This window comes from Theropithecus gelada, unplaced genomic scaffold, assembly GCF_003255815.1.
Source record: "Theropithecus gelada isolate Dixy unplaced genomic scaffold, Tgel_1.0 HiC_scaffold_36, whole genome shotgun sequence".
NCBI lineage: Eukaryota > Metazoa > Chordata > Mammalia > Primates > Cercopithecidae > Theropithecus > Theropithecus gelada.
In genome coordinates, this window is record NW_020260118.1 from 1 (window position 1) to 20,332 (window position 20,332).

The window sequence follows — 20,332 nt, forward strand, 5'->3', positions numbered from 1 at the left end:
TATATATATATATATATATATATATATACACACACACACACACATATATATATATATACACACACACACACATATATATATATATATATCTCACATTTATTTATCCATTTATCTGTCAATGAACACTTTGGTTGTTACCATATCTTGGCTATACTACGAAGCTATAGTAATCAAAATAGTACTGGCATAAAAACAGACACATAGACCAATAGAAAGCCTAAAAATAAACTCACACATATATGGTCAACTAATCTTTAACAAAGGCATCAAAAATACACAATGGAGAAAGAAAAATCTCTTTAATAAATGGTGCTAGCAAAATTGGATATCCACATGCTGAAGAATATTACACTATTTACAAAAATTAACCCTAAATAAATTAAAGACAAACACAAGATACGAAGCTGTATAACTTCTAGAAGACAATATAAAAGGCAGCTTGACATTGGTCTTGGCAATGACTTTTTGGACATGACACCAAAAGCACAGGCAACAAAAGCAAAAATAAACAAGTGGGACCACATGAAAGTAAAGGCTACTGCACAGCCAAGAAAATAATTTTAAAAATGAAAAGGCAACCCATGAAATGGGAGAAAATGTTTGTAAATCACATATGTAATAAGGGGTTAACATCCTAAATGTAGTTCACACAACTCAATAGCAAAAAATAAAAATGGGCAAAGAACCTGAATAGATTTTTCCAAAGAAGACATATTAATGGCCAACAGGTACATATGAAAAGGTGCTCCTTCCACTAATCATTAGAGAAATGCATATCAAAACCACGATGAAATATCACCTGCACTTAGGATGGTTATTGTCAAAAAGACAAGAGATTTTAAAATGGTAGCAAACGTGTAGAGAAAAAGAAACCCTTGAATGTTGCTAGTGGGAATGCTAATTGATACAGCCATTATGGAAAACAGTATGAAGGCTCCTCAAAAAAAATTAAAATAGAGCTACCATACAATCCAGCAATCCCTCTACTGGGTACATATCCAAAGAAAATAAAATCAGTAACTTGAAGAGGTATCTCCACCCTCATGCTCATAGCAGTATTAGTCACAGTAGCCAAGATATAAAAACAACTTAAATTGTCCATTAGTGAATGGATGAACTTCCAGAATCTCTTAAATGGCTGTCAAGGAGTTTATGCAGACATGATGTCGAGTCACCACATGTAGTCATCAGAGGAATCGGAAGAATCAGAGGAATGTAGTCATCAGAGGAATCAGACAGAAATATGTGCCTGTCAAAGAGACGATAGTGTAGACACAATGTATTCTCATATATGATTGCCAAGCAATGACATGGTCATAATTCAGCATGACACATATCACAGGGGGTGACACAGATATAATATGGTGTCATATGTAGTCAACACAGATGTAGACATAGAGTAATGTCATGCATGGCCATGACAGAGATGACACAGACATAGTTTAGTGTCACATGTGGTCAGAGAGATGACATAAACGTACTGTAGGGTCAAATGTGGTTATCAAGGAGATAATGCAGATATAGTGTAGTGTCATACATTGTTGACAAGGAGATTATACAGACATAGGTCAGAATTACGGAGCTGACACATACCCAGTGTAGCATCATACATGATCATCAATAAGATGATCCGGATGTATAGTAGTACCTACACAGGAGTCCGAATGTTCATGCAGACATGCTGTACATTACATGAGGATTTAAAGGAGATAATGCAGACATAGTATAGCCTGACGTGTGATCATTGTCAAGTTCAAGTAGATGAAAAAGACATAGTGTAGCATCACATATGATCATCAAGAAAATAATGGAGACATCGTGTAGGGTCATATGTGGACTATAAAAGATGATACCCAAATAACATAGTATACATGGCCATCATGGATATGACACATATCCATGATTGTCATGTGTAATTGTCCAGAAGATGATGCAGAATAGTATGGCACTCTACAAGGTTATCAAGGAGGTGAGAGAGAAATAGTATAGCATCATACTTGGTTTTCAAGTAGATGACATGCACATTGACATTCATAATATGTGACTATCAAAGAGAACAACCTTGGTTTAAACATCATACATAGTTATCAAAGAGATAATGCAGTCATAACAGCATCATATGTACTTCTCAAGCAGATTTTGCACATATAGTGTGGCACCATATATAGTTGTCAAGGTGATAACACAGATATCTTGCAGCCTCAAATACTGTCATCAGTGAGATTACTCATAATATCATGCATAGTTATTTTAAAATTGATGGAAACATAGTACAAATTCATGTATTGCTGTTAAAAACAATGCAGACATGGTATGTAACCGTAAGTGGTTGTCAAGGAGATAATTACATATTAGATATAGTGTAGCAGTATATTATTTTCAGGGTAATAGTCATACAGGGTCTCAGTAAGACAACGAAGACATAATGTTGCATCATACATGGTTGTCAGGGAAATCACAAAGGTTTAAATGTCACAGATGTTTATTAGAAATATGTGACTGATAAAATAGCTATAGTGAAAATATGCAGAAATAATGTATAATCATATGTAACTTTCAAGGTGATGGCACAAACATTGTAGCATTATAAACTGTCCTAAATGAGATGAACTACAGCATAATATTATAAGGAGTTTTCAAGGACATGATATAGACAATAGTATAACATTGCATGTGGTTATCAAGAAGAGGAAGTAGATATAGTGTAGCATTATATATGGCTATTAAGGATATGACACATAAGATAGCATTGCATATGGTTGACGGAGGCAATTATATTGTAGTATAATAACTGGGAGTAGTGAGATGAAACATAGTACGTATATTCAGTGTTATTAAGAAGACCGAAATAGAGTCTAGTATCACAGGATTTACTACAGACGGGGTATGTTACAGCTTCACACATCATTCTCAGGGAGATGATTATCAGAGGTTATTGTCAAGGAGGCATCACATAAATAGTTTAGCACCACACAGGGTCATCGCAGAAACGACATAGTTATAGTATTAATCCCACTTGATGTTCAAAGAGATAATGCAGACATCTTCCAGCATCAAACATGGTCATCAGGAAACTGACCCATAAATTAGCATACTTTATGGATATCAAGAGAAAGAGGCAAACATAGAATAGCATATACATGGTACTTAACTTGATGACACATACATAGAGTAACACCATGCATTACCATCAAAAAGATGACCCATAATAGATTGTCATTTGAGAATATTGTGGAAATGATAAAATCATAATATAGCATCATATATCGTCATCAAGTAAAGAATGCAAATATAGTTCACTACGCGACATGAATTAAAGCAGAGCATCATATATTTGTCAAAGTGTGCTGCAGTAATACTATACCATAACACATACTTAATAAAATTATGATGCAGACAGAGTGTGGCACCACATGTTTTTGTCAAGGGTATGATACAGACATTATGTAGCATCACTGTCATCAGGGAGTTTAGCCATAGTACAGCAGTATCATACATGGCTCTCAAGGAGGTGAAAAAGTCATAATGTAACAACATATATAGTATGTTAAAAGGTGATACAGACATAGTATAGCATTATACGTGGTTGTCATGGTGGGCTATAGCCTAGAATTATATATGATTATCAATGACGCAAACATATCATGTGATTGGCAAAGGTGCAACATTAGTGCAACATTATCTAAAACAGATATTGTATTGAATCCAGCATAAATTTCAAGATGGTGATGAAAACATGTAGCATCGTGGGTGGTTTTCAAGGTGATGACTCTGATAAGATGTAGCACAATACATATTAATGCAGACAGTGAAGCAGACATCATGTATCCTCATAAGTGATCATCAGTGAGATGAGGAAGACAGACAATATAATGCCAAATGGCGGGATAAGGGAGATGACATAATCTAGTGTAACATCATATGTAGTCTTCTTGGATGTAAGGTCCACAGAGTGTAACATCATACATGGTTTTCAAAGAGATGACAGAGAGTGGCATCATATATGGATATCAACATGATGGCTCAGTGTCGAATCATAAGTAGTAATCAAAGTGGTGACAAATAAAATAGATCATCAATGATTGTAAAGGAGATGTGGTACACATAGTAGAGCATCGTTTGTGGTTATCAAAGAGATGGTGCATGTAGTATTACAGCACCATCCATGGTTATCAAGTTTATGATGTAGACATATTGTAGCATCATACATTATGGTCAGAGAAATGACCCAAAATATAGGATAATCCTCAGTACGGGATCAGGGAAAAGACCAGGTTCCAAGATCATACATGGTTATAAAGATGATGAAGATGCAGTATAGCACCATATTTGTTTATCAAGGAGGTGGTGCAGACATAGTACAGTGTCACTCATGGTTATAAAGTAAATGAGGTAGACACAGATGTGATGTAAGGTACTATGTGTTTATCAAAGAAATGCCACAGAAATATTGTTGCATTATAAAGGCCTTTAGGAACATGAGTAGACCTAATGTAGAGAGAGAGAGAGAGAGAGATGACTCTCTCAATAGATCAGATAGATAGATAGATAGATAGATAGATAGATAGATAGATAGATAGATAGGTAGGTAGATAGATAGATAGATAGATAGATAGATAGATAGATAGATAGGATGACTATCTTCTGGCAGAAGGTGTAGACATGTTGTAATGTCATACATGATGATCAGGGAGATGACAGAGACACTGTAGCATACTAGTGGCCATCAAGAGCATGACATACGCATAGTGCAGGGATATATGTGGTGTACAAGGACTCTACAAAGATTGATTTTAGAACCATACCTAGTTCCAAGGAGATGACACACTTACAGTATCACATGGTTATCAGTGGGATGATGTACACGTAGAGTACCATCACATATGGTAATTTTAAAATGGCACATAGGATACCATTATACATGAATATCAAGGAGATGATTTACACAAATGTAGCACTGTAGGTTTTCCTCATGGAAATAACCTATATTATGGCATCATAAATATCACAAAGGAGCTGGTCCGTATAAACAGCAGGCATCATATGTGGTTACCAAGGACAAAAACATTACCCATGATGAAAGGGACAGTATAATGTCACGTGTGGTTATCAAGGTGATAACTCAGAAATAGGGAGGTATAACACATGGTTATAAAGGCGATAACTTAGTATAATATCATCTATAGTTTTTAAGGAAATGAAGTACACATAGTATAACATCACATGTGGATATGAATGATATCATGCAGTCGTGTTTTAACACAATATGTGGTGATACCAAGACCCAAGCAAAGGACAGTGTCACAAATCATCATCAAGAAGATGATCTTCTCATGTGTGGTTCTGAAAGATGAATCCTAAAATTGCACGTCACTTTGTTATCTAGGAGATGATTCAGATATAGTACAGACTCATACATGATTGCGATTGTAAAGGAGATGACAGAGAAATAGTTTAGCAATATACGTGCTTGTCAAATGTTACACGCTCCTTTGTAGCATTTAGGATGCTATACGCAGTGATAATATTGTACAACACATAGCGGTCAGAGATGATGCAGATGTCTTGGGGCACCAAACATGACCATCAGTGATAGGACCCAAAATGTGGCATCACATATGGTTGCCAAGGAGATTTGGAGTGATATTGTAGCATACATAGTTGTCTAAGACACATAGATGCAAACATATGAGAGCACAGTCCACAATTAGGATGTTTATCATTGCAGACACTTGGCAGCCTTTTATATGATCACCAAGGAGATAACCCAGAATATACCATCCTACATGATTAACAGGTAGGGGATGACAGCAGTATAGCTTAGGTGTGGTTTTCAACAAGGTGACACAGACTTAGGAAAACATTTCTGTTTTCAAGGAAATGAAGAATACAAATGAAGCGCAATAGGTGGTCATCACTGAGATGATGTAGCAATGTCCAGGCCTCCAGTGATATGAAACAGACATACCAGACAGTGCAGCATTATATATGATCATCAAGAAGATAAGGAACACAGTATGTAGCATAACATATTGTTGACAGCAGATGACACAGGCATAGTTTAGCATCACATGCAGTGATCAAAGAGATAACACATTGGATAACATCACACATGATTACCAAGAACGTGACATAACTCAGGAGGCTGAGGCAGGAGAATCGCTTGAACCTGGGAGGTGGAGGTTGCAGTGAGCCAAGATCATGCCACTGCACTCCAGCCTGGGCAACAGAGCGAGACTCTGTCTCAAAGAAAAAAGAAAAAGAGAAAGAAGATGACCTCGATATCGCACAACATCATACATGTTGACCATGGAGATGAGGCAGAATGTAACATTATACTTGGTTCCAAAAAAGACAATGTGTACACATAAGTCAGTATAGTATGGTATGGTATGATATGGCATAGCAGAGCAGAGCATAGTGTAGCACAGTATGGACACATAGACACACACAGACACGGCACAGAGCCAAAAACTGTTGTCATGAAAGGATCTACACATAGTGAAGCAGGATATATGGTCATGAGAAAGATGAATCAGACAGCATAGGGGCATATGTGGTCAGGGAGATGGCACACGTGTAATGCAGCTGCCATTTGTGGCCATCAGGGAGATGACGTAGACATAGTGTAATCTCATAAAGGTCCTACAGAGAGGTAAGAGATAAGACAGCATCACATGTGGCTATCAGGGATACAAGACATATGTTATACAGCATCATATGTGGTAGTCAGAAAGATGATACAGAAAGAGTACATGTGGTTATCAAGGCAATGACACAGACATAGTGGAGAATTATAAGTTATTGCCAAGGAGAGGATGAAAACACGTTCTTACAAATAAAATGATCATCAGGGAGACAAAGTAAATATATTGTAGCATCATCCTTAAATAACTAGGCTGTGTCACCCATAAGGTGTAGCACAGTCCTTTGCAAAGGGCATGATGAAGTTACAGTGTAATTTAAGTCGCTTCAAGAAGATTATAAAAACATAAAATAATATTCAGTCTTCAGGCAGAAGAAGCAAATACACAGTATGTCATATGTGATATTGTATGCTTAATTGTGTTCTTTTAAAATTCATATGTTGAAGTTCTAATTCCCAATATCTCAGAATGTAATATATATACACATAATATATAATCATGTATAATGTTATATATATGCGTGTATATATAACATATATATTATATATATGATATATATACGTATATATGTATATATACACAGTATGTGTGTGTGTATATATACATATATATGTATGGGTATACATATACACATGTATATATGTATATACGTGTGTATATATACAAACATGTTTGTATATATACACACATATATATAACATTATACATGATTCTTAAATATATGCAAGCATAGCATAGTTTCTTCCATTGTCAAGAACATGATGAGACATAGTATAGCTTCATATACAATTGTCAAGGATATGGCTCAAAAAGTAGTATAAGCTTACTTAGGTTGTCAGAGAGATAATGCAGACATAGGGCGGTGTCATACATTATCAGGGAGATGACACATAGCATAGTGCCGTACAAGGCATCGGGGTCTCATGGATGATTGGATGCAGAAAAAAAAGGTATCTGGGTGATGACATATAATTTTGTGTCATATGAAGATACCATGGATTTGACACAGATATGTTGTAATGTCACAGGTGCTTATCATGAAAATGAAGCAGACATATTGCAGCATCATAAATTAAGTGGTCAGGAAAGTAACACAAAAATATTGTATCATCATACCCTGTTTTCCAAATGGCACAGACATAGTGTAGTATCATATATGTTTGTCCTGGAGATTAATTGTAGCCTAGTGTAATAAATGGTTATTATGAATATGATGCAGAAATAGTATAAAGTAACATATTATAGCATCTTATGGGGTTATTAAAGGGGTGATATAGCAATAATATAACACATCGTTATCCAATATATTTCAAATAATGTAACACCACATATGGCTGTCTAGAATATGAGGGGTGTATGTGTGTGTGTGCGTGTGTGTGTGTGTTCATCAACGAATATATTCATCAAGGAGACAGGGTCTTGCTCTATCACTCAGACTGGAGTGTAGAGGCATAATCATAGTTCACTGTAACCCTGAACTCCTAGGCTCAAGTTATTTTCCTCAGCTTACTGAGTAGTTAGTTCTACAGGTGCATGCCACCACACCTGGCTAATTTTGTTTTAATATTTTGTAGTGATGGGGTCTCCCTATGTTGCCCAGGCTGGCCTCAAACTCCTGGCCTCAAGCGATCCTCCCACCTTGGCCTCCCAAAGTATTGAAATTACAGGCATAAGCCACCACACCTGGCCGTGATGCATATATTATATAGCATCATACATGATCATCAAGGAAATTATCATAGTACAACATCATATATGACTACCAAAGAATAAGGTAGGTGTAACACATGCTTTGTGATACCTCAGAAACATCATGACAATGTATTTGGTTATCAGGGAGATGATGCACATATGGTATAGTGTCATATGTGGGTAACAGGTTATACACACACACAGTGTGGCATTGCGATGGTTAATTTTATGCATCAACTTGACTGTGTTAAGGGATACCCAGGTAGTTGTTAAAACATTATTTCTGGGTGTGTCTGTGAGGGTGTTAGACTGAGTAAAGAAGAGCCACCCTCACCAATGTGGGCAGGTATCATCCAATCCATTGAGGACCTAGATACAACAAAAGGTGGAGGAAGGATGAAATTCTTCTCTCTTCTGGAGCTGGGACATCCATCTTCATCTTCTCTGGCCCTCGGTCATCAGAGCTCCTGGTTCTCAGATCCTCAGACTCCAAGACTGACACCAGTGCCCTCCTCAGTTCTCTCAAGTTTTTGGCCTCAGACTAAGAGTTACACCATTGGTTTCCCAAGTTTTTCGGTTTTCAGACTTGGACTGAATTACACCACTGATTTTCCTGATTCTCCAGCTTGCAGATGGCATATCGCAAGATTTCTCAGCCTTCATATATAAATATGTGTGTGTGTATACTTATATAATATTGGTTACATACTATATGTGTGTGTATTTATATACTATTGGTTTTATATTTATATATAGTATAAACAGAATTATACATAGAGTAAATATAGTATAATACATATAAATATATAATATATAAAAATATATAAATATATTTAATATATAAATATATAAAATATATAAAATTATATATAAGATAAAACAGAACCAATAGGATATATATATAAAATATAATAGGATATATGTATAAAACAGAACCAATAGGATATATACATATGTACAAAACAGAACCAATAGGATATATACATAAAATATCACCACCTTTCTAAAGGTGGCGATGTGATATAGTGGACCCTGCAGACCATGTTGGTCAGGGCAATGAGGTATAAATACTATAGCATCATACATGGATTTCTAAGAAATACTAAGATATGGAACAGTATCATACATGGTTATAAAGAATAGGATAAAGATATAGTATACTATCATACATTATTATAAAGAGGATAACAAACAGTGTAAATTAAAACATAGTAGTCAGATACATGACATAGATAAAATATAGCATCATATGTGGTCATCAGACGGATAACATAGACTTGGTGTAGCTTCATACGTGATCATCAGGTAGATGGTATTGATGTAGTTTAGCATCACCTGTGTCTTCAGGAAGATGACACATAGTTCATACTTCATATTCTATGCCTCATAGAATAGCATCACACATGGTATGTGATGCCATGAGATAACATAGACTTAGTATAGCATCACGTATGCTTGCCAAGGAGACATAGGATTATGGAGACATAGTATAGTACCATGTGGTTACCAAGGATATGGTGTAGACATAGTTTAGTGTAAAATAGGAAATTGTCAGGGAGATAATGTAGAAGTTGTATAGTGTTAACACGTGTTTGTCAGGAATATGCTGCAGACATAGAGTCGCATCATAAATACTTGCCAGGGAAATAGTGCAGACACAATGAATCATCACATGTGGTTGTCAAAGAGATGACACATAATACAGCATCATATATGTTTGTCATGGGAATGACTTGTTGTTCAGTATCATAAAATGTTACCCAGGACATGATGCATGCATAGTACGCCCATACAGATGGTTGTCACTGAGAGAATAAAGACGTCGTATAGCATTGCATGTGGCTTCAATGACATGATGTGGACACAGAGTTAGTATCATACATATTTGTCAGCAAGATGACTCAAGGTTTTGCATCATATATGATTATCAAGGATATGATGTAGATATGGCCCAGCATCAAATGTGATTTTAAAGGAGTAGCTGAAAACACAGTGTAGCATAATCAACTTTCAACAAGATGATGCAGATACAGTGTAGAAATAAACATGATCCTTGGGCGATAAGACAGACACAATATCATGTCACATGTGAGCCACAGGGAGATGACAGATATAGTGTAGTATCACATGTGACTGTCACAGGATTGAAGCACACCTAGGATAGCACCATGTATGGTTATCAATAAGGTGACTCATAGTGTAGAATCACAGTGGTAATCAAAGAGACAGTATATAGCATAGCATCATGTATGCTTATCACAAAAATGTGGTAGACACAGTGGAACAGCACATGTGGTTATAAGGGAGATTATAACACCATTGATGGCAATTAAGTTGACAAGGCCAACGTAGGGTAACATCATACATAATAATCAGGGAAGCCGGGTGCGGTGGCTCATGCCTGTAATCCCAGCACTTTGGGAGGGCAAGGCAGGTGGATCACCTGAGGTCAGGAGTTCGACCACAGGACCAGTGTGGCCAACATGGAGAAACCCCGTCTCTACTAAAAATACAAAAATTAGCCAGGCATGATGGTACATGCCTGTATTCCCAGCTACTCGGGAGGCTGAGGCAGGAAAATTGCTCAAACCTGGGAGGCGGAGGTTGCGTTGAGCTGAGATCACGCCACTGCACTCCATCCTGGGCAATAGAGTGAGACTCCATCTCAAAATAATAATAATACTAATAATCATGGAGATGACTCAGAATATAGCATCATATACAGATATTAAGAAGATGACAAAGACCTCATATACCTGGTTGTCTAGCAGGTGACACAGACATTGTATAACATTACATGTGGTTATCAGCTATATGATATAGACATACTATTGTGCCATACATGGTCACCACAGAGATGAGACATGGTTTTTAATCATAGCTGGTCATCAAAGAAATGACTCATAGTGTAGAATCATGCATGGTCATCAAGCAAAGCATAAATCTCTCCAAAAATTAAAAGTATGAACAGATCACCTACCATCAGCTGAAGCAGTTGCAATAAGTTTTCCAGTGTAATCAAAGCAGCTGTCTAGTATTTCATCATCATGGCCTGTTAAGGTTGCCACACATTTGCCATTTGTAGCATCCCACAGCTACAATTAAAAGAAACAAAAAACAAAAAACAAAAGACTATGACTTTCTGTCTCAAGTGTGAAGATGGCCAGTGGTCTTCATGACATGCTTAGGGCTGGTTAAGTAACTGTGCAAAAATTACTTCTGTAATTCTCGCATGTTCGGTTAGATTTACTTTGATTCATGACCAGAGACCACAGCCAACCATCAAGGAAGGCACACCCTAGTCACAGAGAAAACCAAAGTCAGACATTTAGAATCTGCCACTACATTAAAGAAAGAAAAAATATCTCAACATGTATGCTTTACTGGTTGGAGAAGAGTTTTGCTCTTTTTGTAGGAAGGATATCAAATGATTAGGAGCTTCATATAAAACGACAATGTCGGAAAATGAAAAGTACATTATAAAATTGTAATATATTTGTCACATGAACAAATGATAATTCCATAGTATAATCTCTTAGTAACCATTTTTTAAGTATAGAAACTTAGGGACAAAGAAACATTGTGTTTGAGGCTCCTTGACAGTCACTCTACTAATTGAAGTTCTATAAATGAAAAGTGGGGTATTAAATAAAAATAAAATGCCTTCTCAAATAAGATATTTAATATACTTGAAGAAATTCAAATTGCTTTACTACATCACAATTCCTTCAAATTTGGAAAATCCAAAACTTGAAATTTAAATAATTACCAATTATTATTTGTAAATTAATATCTTAATTTTATATCACCTTTGAAATTTGTTAATGTTACAATGGATATCTGACACAATAAAGAGTATAGACACAATATAAAGCAAAGATATTTATTTATTTAGCTCACCATGCAGGTTTTGTCCATAGAGCCAGTTAATATTAGAGAGCAATCCCAGTTGAATAAGGCACTGCTAATCTCAGCACAATGACCAATTAAGATATTTACCTTCCTACAACACAAAAATAATTAAAATTAGTGAAAGATATCTTACTTCAGTATATGCACATGAATAACGAGGCCAAGCCCATCTGTGTAAGCTAATCTAAATTTTGGTTTTTATAAAATAATATATTTGATGACAAAACAAATACGGCTTTACTAGTGCTCAAAAAGAAACTACTAATAATTTCATTTCGGCCGGGCGCAGTGGTTCACGCCTGTAATCCCAGCACTTTGGGAGGCTGAGGCTGTGGATCCACAAGATCAGGAGTTCAAGACCATTCTTGCTAACATGGTGAAACCCCACCTCTACTAAAAATACTAATTCTCCGGGCATGGCGGCGGGCGCCTGCAGTCCCAGCTACTCGGGAGGCTGAAGCAGGAGAATGGCGTGAACCCGGGAGGCGGAGCTTGCAGTGAGCTGAGATCGCGCCACTGCACTCCAACCTGGGTGACAGAGCAAGACTCCGTCTCAAATAAATAAATAATATCATTTCAACAAAAATGTACTTGGATTTTAAACTATCAAAATAATGCTACTTAAGGCAACATTTCAAAAAGAAATGGGTAACAAATAGTAAAAGCCGTAAGAAGTATTCTTCCACCAGTCGAGTGCACCCTGGTTGTTCAGAAACCACATGTCAAGTAACTGAAAGGTCCTTCTTTCTCTGTCATTTCTTGTTGCATACATCTTGGTCGGCACCCCTGATAATTAGCCCCTCTATTAAATCACAGACAAATCCAAGAGTAGTTTTCCAACACAAATATGCTAATTTAGTTAACTTCCTAGCAACTAGGACCAAAAGTCATTAGGAAGGAAGTTGAAGTTCTTGGACTAAATTAAATTTGGGAAATTAACTAAGAGTTTTATTTATACATGATATTCATGCCTAACATAATGACAAGCCATTGAAATTTGATTATCCCTGGAATAAATAGTAGCTATGTAACCAGACTATTGCTAACATTCTCCTTTTATGTTGCTGTTTGTCATTATTTGCTCAGAATTCCAAGAATGCACATATTTTGTGAATCAGAAATATCATTAAAGAATGAATTAATTTACATTTTCAATATGTACTATTTTTATGGAACCCAAAGCAGAGTTAATAGAGAGCAGCTTAAGCTAATAAATAACAGAGGGTTTTCTGAACCCCCTGATCCAGATTAAAACAATGCTTAAGAACTAAGAATTACCTTCCAGTATCAGCGTCCCACACTACAACTGTATGATCAAAAGACCCCGTGATGATTCTGTCTCCTGAGGTGTTAAATGACAACGAGATGATTTCGGCGGAATGTCCCTAGAAAAAGAGCAGATACCGTCAAGTATACCGGCAGATAAAACAATTTCTGCAAGTGTACAATATCATAGTCTAAAAGGAAATGCTGGAGAAGGCCGAGCTCTAGGAAGGGAGGTCAGCAGTTGGCTGGGGTGAGGATGGGGAGTGTCTGCATGTGGGCACAGGGTTCTTTTTGGGGTGATGGAAAGGTTTGAAAACTAGGTTTTAGCTACACAATCCTGTGAGTTTACTAAAATTAGTGACTTACACACAGCTAGTTCATTTAACCTAATAATGTTGATTAAAAACAAAAGAAAGAGGTTGTGTTTGGGGAAACTAGAGGGCGTCCTTTACATTGTCTCGGAAACACTACAGAGCTGGGGACTACATGGGCTAATAACGCATGGTGTGCAAAAGTAAACAGTGTATGGAATAAAACTAATTACTTTTAAAAAGGCAATTATTAGGATAACTTGACATGAAATCGATTGATAAATTCCTGCCTTTGCCCTGACTTTCAGCTGGTTACTGTCTAGTGTCAGTGAATCAAACTGTGAGACAATGGGAAGAAACCCCTCTGTACAGCAGACTCTGGAACTCCGATAAGGGGATCCTGGGTGGAGTACGTATAGCCCATGATTCCTCCACTATTTTAGTAAATTCACATAATTATATGTTTAAATAATACAAAGAAATGGAAAAGTTGATTTATAACTGGATATTTCTGATAGATTTCAAAGGACAAAAATGCATGTAGTTGAATATTAGAATTCTAAGTACGCAAAACAAATGCACTCTCCGGGGCAGACAGGTGTGCCGAGCAGGACCCCTCCCTTCGAGTGCTCTTAGGCAGTCTGTAAAAGGAGTCATTTTAGTTGAAAGTGCAGCATTAACGGGGCCTTTCCCTGCACATTTGCCTGAAAGAAGAGATAGTAATGTTGCTGTTGTTGTTTAAAAAAAAAAAAAAAAAAAGAACTGAGAACAGAAAGAGTATACTTATACTAATAATGCTAGATGCTCAGATTTAAGAAAGAAAAGCCATTACTGTTATTTTTAAATGGAGAATTTTTTCTTTCTCGGTCCATGTTTCAACTTTCTTAGAAAAAGCTTTCTGAGGAAACGAATCATGTTTTTAAAAATGTATTTATAGTTTTGAAAGGACAAGGAAACTGAATTTCCCATCCAGCTGTTTCCACTGATTACAACATAGGGTCACCCTATTTTTGTTGCGGTGACTTGGGCTGGGGTGGGAGGAAGGGGAGGGCGGGAGGAAGGGGAGGGCGGGAGGAAGGGGAAGCTGGGAAGAAGGGGAGGGCAGGAGGAAGGGGAGGGTGGCAGGTCACTGGGAGGTGCTGAGCGCATGGTGGTGACACACAAGAGCACACCCCACCAGCACTCACTCTGTGGGCAGAGCCCTTTGACCTTCTCCCTCTAGTCACTTGCCCCTCTCTCATTTCAGACTTTGTGATAAGGATGGTTCAAAGAGCAGCGGGCAGAGGAGAGTGTGCTCACAGCCATCGCTTTAAAGGTTCTCTTGGCATGGTTCTCCAGTTCTGCCTCTTGCAAAAGTGCCAGCCTCCACCTGCTTTCCTTTTAGCCAGAGAGATGGTGATGGGTTCTGAGCTATAGTTGATATGTTTTGCAGACTAAAGTTAGACAAAATAAAAAGCTCCTTGGACTTCCCCAGCACCTCCACCCAAGTCTTTTGGAATAGCCGGAAACCGGTAGGAATACTCTTTCACCACTACAGTCTGAAAACCAGCAACTCAACAACATCCAACTTAGAGCTCATTTTGTAACAAAAACACAAATAAGAATTCACACAAATAACAGGCTCATTAACATTATTGACATACTCTTAAGGTGCAAACTTCCTCGCCATTCTGAATGTTCCACAATTTGGCTGTTGTGTCCATACTTCCAGTCGCCACCAATGTGCTTTGAGGGTTAAATGATAAACACACCTAAATTACATGAAATGGGAGAAATTTTAGGAAGATAGAGTTTCAAAGTGTTCATTATACACAGAAAAATTTCCAGATGCAATTACCTTACCAGATTCAGCCTAATTCTTTGTACAAAACACCACATATGTGTGACCTGCTATCCCCAGGTTGAGTCTTTCAGAGTCCTCCTCTTGAAAAGAGGCTGCTTGTTCTCCCACAGCACCCAGCTTAGGCTTGGAGGGGCACTGGCTCCCTTTGCCACTTCCAGACCACAGAAGAACAAGAACAAAAGTGAAGCCCACCTCCTTTAAGATCCGTGCTATCTGGTTCTCCTTCTCCTTGCTGCTGTCACCACAGTCCTTCCAATCATGGCCCCTCACTCATCAAGAGACTACTGGCTTGTAGTCTCAATGCCAACTCTTAGGTGTCCTTCACATGGACAATCCATCCAGTTCCCCCAGACCCATGCCCCAGACGACTCTTCAGTAGTCTCTCCCATGGCCACACCATGGACATTGGTATTATCCTCTCTAGAAAATTCACCACCAATTCACCAATCCAGGGTCACAATTTCCCCTCCCACTCCCCTCCCCTAGAAGCTCTTTCATCTCATTGAGACATCTGCCTTTTCTCCTGGTCCATCCTCCCCATTCAACTGACACCCTGGAAGCATCACTCCTGCCAGTATCCTCGACACTCTTAGTCCCTATCTATCTAATGTACCTTTCGTACAAACTCCTAACATTAACTTTTATCAGGTAAGGATTTTATCCAATCATCTGCCTCTCTGCCTCATCACCCAGCCAAGGTAGCTTAAGAGAACTGCACAGAAAGTTACTGGTATTGCTCATTTATGCCTCTGTCCTCAACAGAGTCCTCAGCACCATTCCCTACTTTGTAGGGATGCCTCTGGCTCCATACATTCTCCCATTCCCCACTCCTGCCTCTACTTCCATCCTCACCCCTCCTCAACAGACAAGCTGGCCTCCTACCATTCCCCAAGAAAACTCTCCTGTCAGGTAGGAACTTCCCCACTTGGATCTTACTTTCCTTCCCTTCAGTCTCAGATGCAGAGGGATCCTTCCACCTATTCTAAGACCCCTTCCCTGCACAACTATGGGAGATGCGTCCACTAGTTTTCCTTCCCTCTAGACTAGATACTTTTCAGTGACCTGTAAATATGTTTGAGTAAATCCTCCCTTGACCTTATGTACCCCTCTTAGCTACCCTTCTTCCGCCTTTACAACCAAATTTCTTGGGAAACAGTCTACCATCATTTTTGTCCATCTTCTGCTCACTCTTCAACTCTTCTGAAACCACTCTGGCTAAATGTCCAATCCAGGTTTGGTCAGTCATCCCACTTAACCTCCCTGACATCTGCAGCACTGACTCCTTTGTTCTCTAGTTTCCCTTTCTTTCTTCTTGTTTTTCTTTTTTCTTTTTGTATCATTTGAAGTTCTCTCTTCTCCATTCTCCCAAGGTTCCGTCAGTCTCCTCTCCACACTCTACCCTTTCCTCTGGGCAATTTCAATTGCTCATTGGTTTCTACCACCACTCGGATACCAGTGACTCATGCATTCAAGTCTCTTTCCCAGACCTCACTGCTCAGTTCCAGCCCCAAAGAGCCAACTGCTAAATGGATGCCTCTGTTTGGCTATCACACAGGCAGCTTATATCAATCTAAGACACAAAAGTCATATCGATGCAAACCTGTTCCTCCTCTGTCATGCACAGAATTGGTGAATGGCACTGCCCATCATGCAAGCACAAAATCAGGGAATCCATCCTGGGTTCCCCTTTTCTTTTATGCCTCATAACTACTTAGTAACCAGGTTCTACTCACATTCTCTTCATCTATCTTTACAACACGCCTTCATCATTTTTCACTTGGATTGCAGCAAGATCCCCAACTGGCCGATAATGCTGATCTTACCACCCTCCCATTTCTTTTTCATACTGCACAAAAATAATCTTTCCAAAGAGCACAGATGATCATACCATCTCCTAGCCAAAAAGTCTCAATAGTGTGGCATTACCTGCAAAATAAAATCCAATTCCTTAGCATAGTATATAACCTCCTGCATAATATGGCCCTTGCCTGCCTCTCCTACTTTAATTGCTCACACCCTGTGATCTGAATTTGAATGGGCTATAGGTGTGCTAAGGTATGGACACTGCTAACCCAGGCAGCTGGGCAGCAGCAGGGATCCTTGCCCATCACCTCTGGCCATGCACAGCAGGCAGCTCCCCTCAGTGTTCTACAAATCCACATTTGCATATTCTGCACATGGCACCACATGGAGGGTCAGGAAGTTCTGCTCTGATCACACAGGGCCACCTGAGTTTCAGGCACACACTACTTCTCAGCATTTGCCAGGACTGCTGGCTCTGCCTGGAATGCATATGCCACCCCTCTGGAAAGTCTTTCCTGAACACCTTTCCCTGGCTCAGGAGGCCACACTGCTCCCTCTGTGTCCACACTGAAATCCCCATCCACTTCTGACACTTACAACACATCTTTGAACTTATCCATTGATGCTTTCACTCCTTCTATTAAATAGTAAGAACTGTGTCAGATTCTCTCAGGTACCCTAAGCATGTAGGCCAGGGTTCCACACATAGTCAATATTTAATAAATATTTATTGGATGAATGTTGACTGAAAAAGATGAACGTCTCCCTAGGAATTATTTATAAAGAAAATATTTCCCAGAATCTAAAAGAGTGTGGGAAAATGGTCACACTCTAAGGACATGCACTATGTTTTTCTTTGACTTTGGGCAAGTTACTTAAGCTTTCAATGCCTCAGTACCCTACTCTGTAAAATGGGGAAATACCTTCCTCTTAGGGTTGCTATGAGGCACAACTAAGCTAATATCTGTTTATGTAAAGGGGCTTAGGACAGTGCCTCTCAAGCAGCAAGAGCTGTCAAAGGGTCAGTTATGTTTCACTGCAGTATTCCCAGTCACTAGCAAAGTACCTTCAACAGAGCATGAGTTATTGGTGGATTAATACACCATGAATGTTTAGGATGAATGTAAATGAATTTTACTTCTAAAATAAGCAGACTGCTTTTGTTCTTGTTTTGTTTAAGGTGTACATAAATTAGCAGGATACAGGACCCTTTCCCACCTACAGGTAACTTCCTTATCCTCAAGAAATATTTCCAAGCATTCTACAGTCTGTCCTAAGTATCTTGTTCCTCAGTTCCAGGGGTGGGTGTGGGTGCTAGAACTTGAACACTGCTGGCAGATTGGCTGTCACCAACTATTCACAAAAGTTGTCGCCGCCGTGGCTTGCTTTTCCTCCCTCCACCCCTGTATGTTCTTGTTTGCTTTTTCTGGTTCACAGCAGGTATCTTTTTTTCCAGTGAATATTGAGGTTAAAAGATCTATCACTCTTTGTTATCAATTTCCCCTCTTCATCTAATAATAGTTATTAGCACATTCTTTTTATGTCTCTGTTCAATTCAAAAAGTACTGAGCTATATTTCCCTACTGACAATTATGGGAGAAGTGGTTATATTCTGCTTCCTGCTTTAGCCTGTTCTCTCTTTGACCCTTAAAAGTCTCTATTATTTTTATACCACTACTGCATTGGGTACCTTCTATTTGTGGATTCTCTTTTGGTATTATCCACTTAAGAGTAACTTCAAAGTACAAGGGAAGTGAGTTAAATATCTAAAGAATCATTCTACCTAATGAAGGCCAGAAATGGAGGGAAAGGGGTGATTGATCCCCACTAACAGGCCAAAACAGAACTTGGGGATTTGTTAAAATCAGATCAATTTTTCCTTATTTAAATCTTTGATTAAAAACATTTAAGGTATTACTAATCATTAGGAGCAGCAGCCTGTTTATTTTTAAGAGCTGTCATCTGTTCTTACAGAATGCCAATTATTGCACTAATTGTTATAAGATACATCTCAGAATTGGTCAAGGAAAAGGGCTTCCCAATAGTGAAAGCTGTTTCGAGTATCAGACTATTCATGCAAATTTGGGCTCTAATGATACACAGAGAACAATCAGCCTAAATATTTCATATAGTAGTTTAAAAATTATATTAAAAACTGTTTTTATCACTTAATTGACCCTCATTGAGTCAGTACTTTAAAGTCAATGAAAAAGAAAAAGTAAGATTGGTTATTATATTTATAAATGTATCATATTACGTGTCTACTTAGTCAATGCAGGATACAATTCTTTATAGAATCTGCAAGATATTAACTAGAGTAATTGTTACACTGTATTGGTACCACCATATAAATATAGGCAGACTAAAAACATGGGGTAGAATTTGAAAACTAATTATAAAAGTAGCCCCACTACTTTTATAATAGAATCCTAACAAGAAACAGCAACATAAAATATAATAATAAATTGTTAAATATACTCACTATTTCTGCTGTATGACCCCTGAAGGTATGGTAACATTTTCCTGTTTCTACACTCCAGAGTTTGCAAGTTTTATCAAAGGACCCAGTGGCAATTTTGTCACTAAGATTTAAAAGAAATGTGGAATATTTAAAAAAAGACACATTATATAATAAACTGAACTAAGATAAGAGATGTTAATACATGAGTAAAAAATTTACTTCACTTCTAAAGCTATAAGCAATCTTAAATTTGTTTCAGTGGATAATAAAAGTCTAATTTTTGAGTGGTATCAATTTACACATTTAATTTTAAAGGTTTCAAAGTTATAGGTATATTTGTTTGGGATTATAACAATTTTTTTTAATTATACTTTAAGTTCTAGGGTACATGTGCACA

The 20,332-nt window shown here is 37.9% G+C and overlaps 1 protein-coding gene across 1 annotated transcript; it reads right to left on the reverse strand.

The window, feature by feature from the left end:
- Positions 1–6,106: 6,106 nt before the first annotated feature.
- LOC112617713 (dynein assembly factor with WDR repeat domains 1-like) lies at positions 6,107–20,056 on the reverse strand (the record flags this gene model as incomplete). The annotated part of the gene is given in 6 exon segments (XM_025374412.1): positions 6,107–6,243; positions 11,320–11,434; positions 12,240–12,342; positions 13,530–13,636; positions 15,472–15,579; positions 19,957–20,056. Coding segments are annotated over 6 exon segments (670 nt in total), but the record flags the coding sequence as incomplete, so codon positions are not given.
- Between the last annotated feature and the right edge of the window lie 276 nt (positions 20,057–20,332).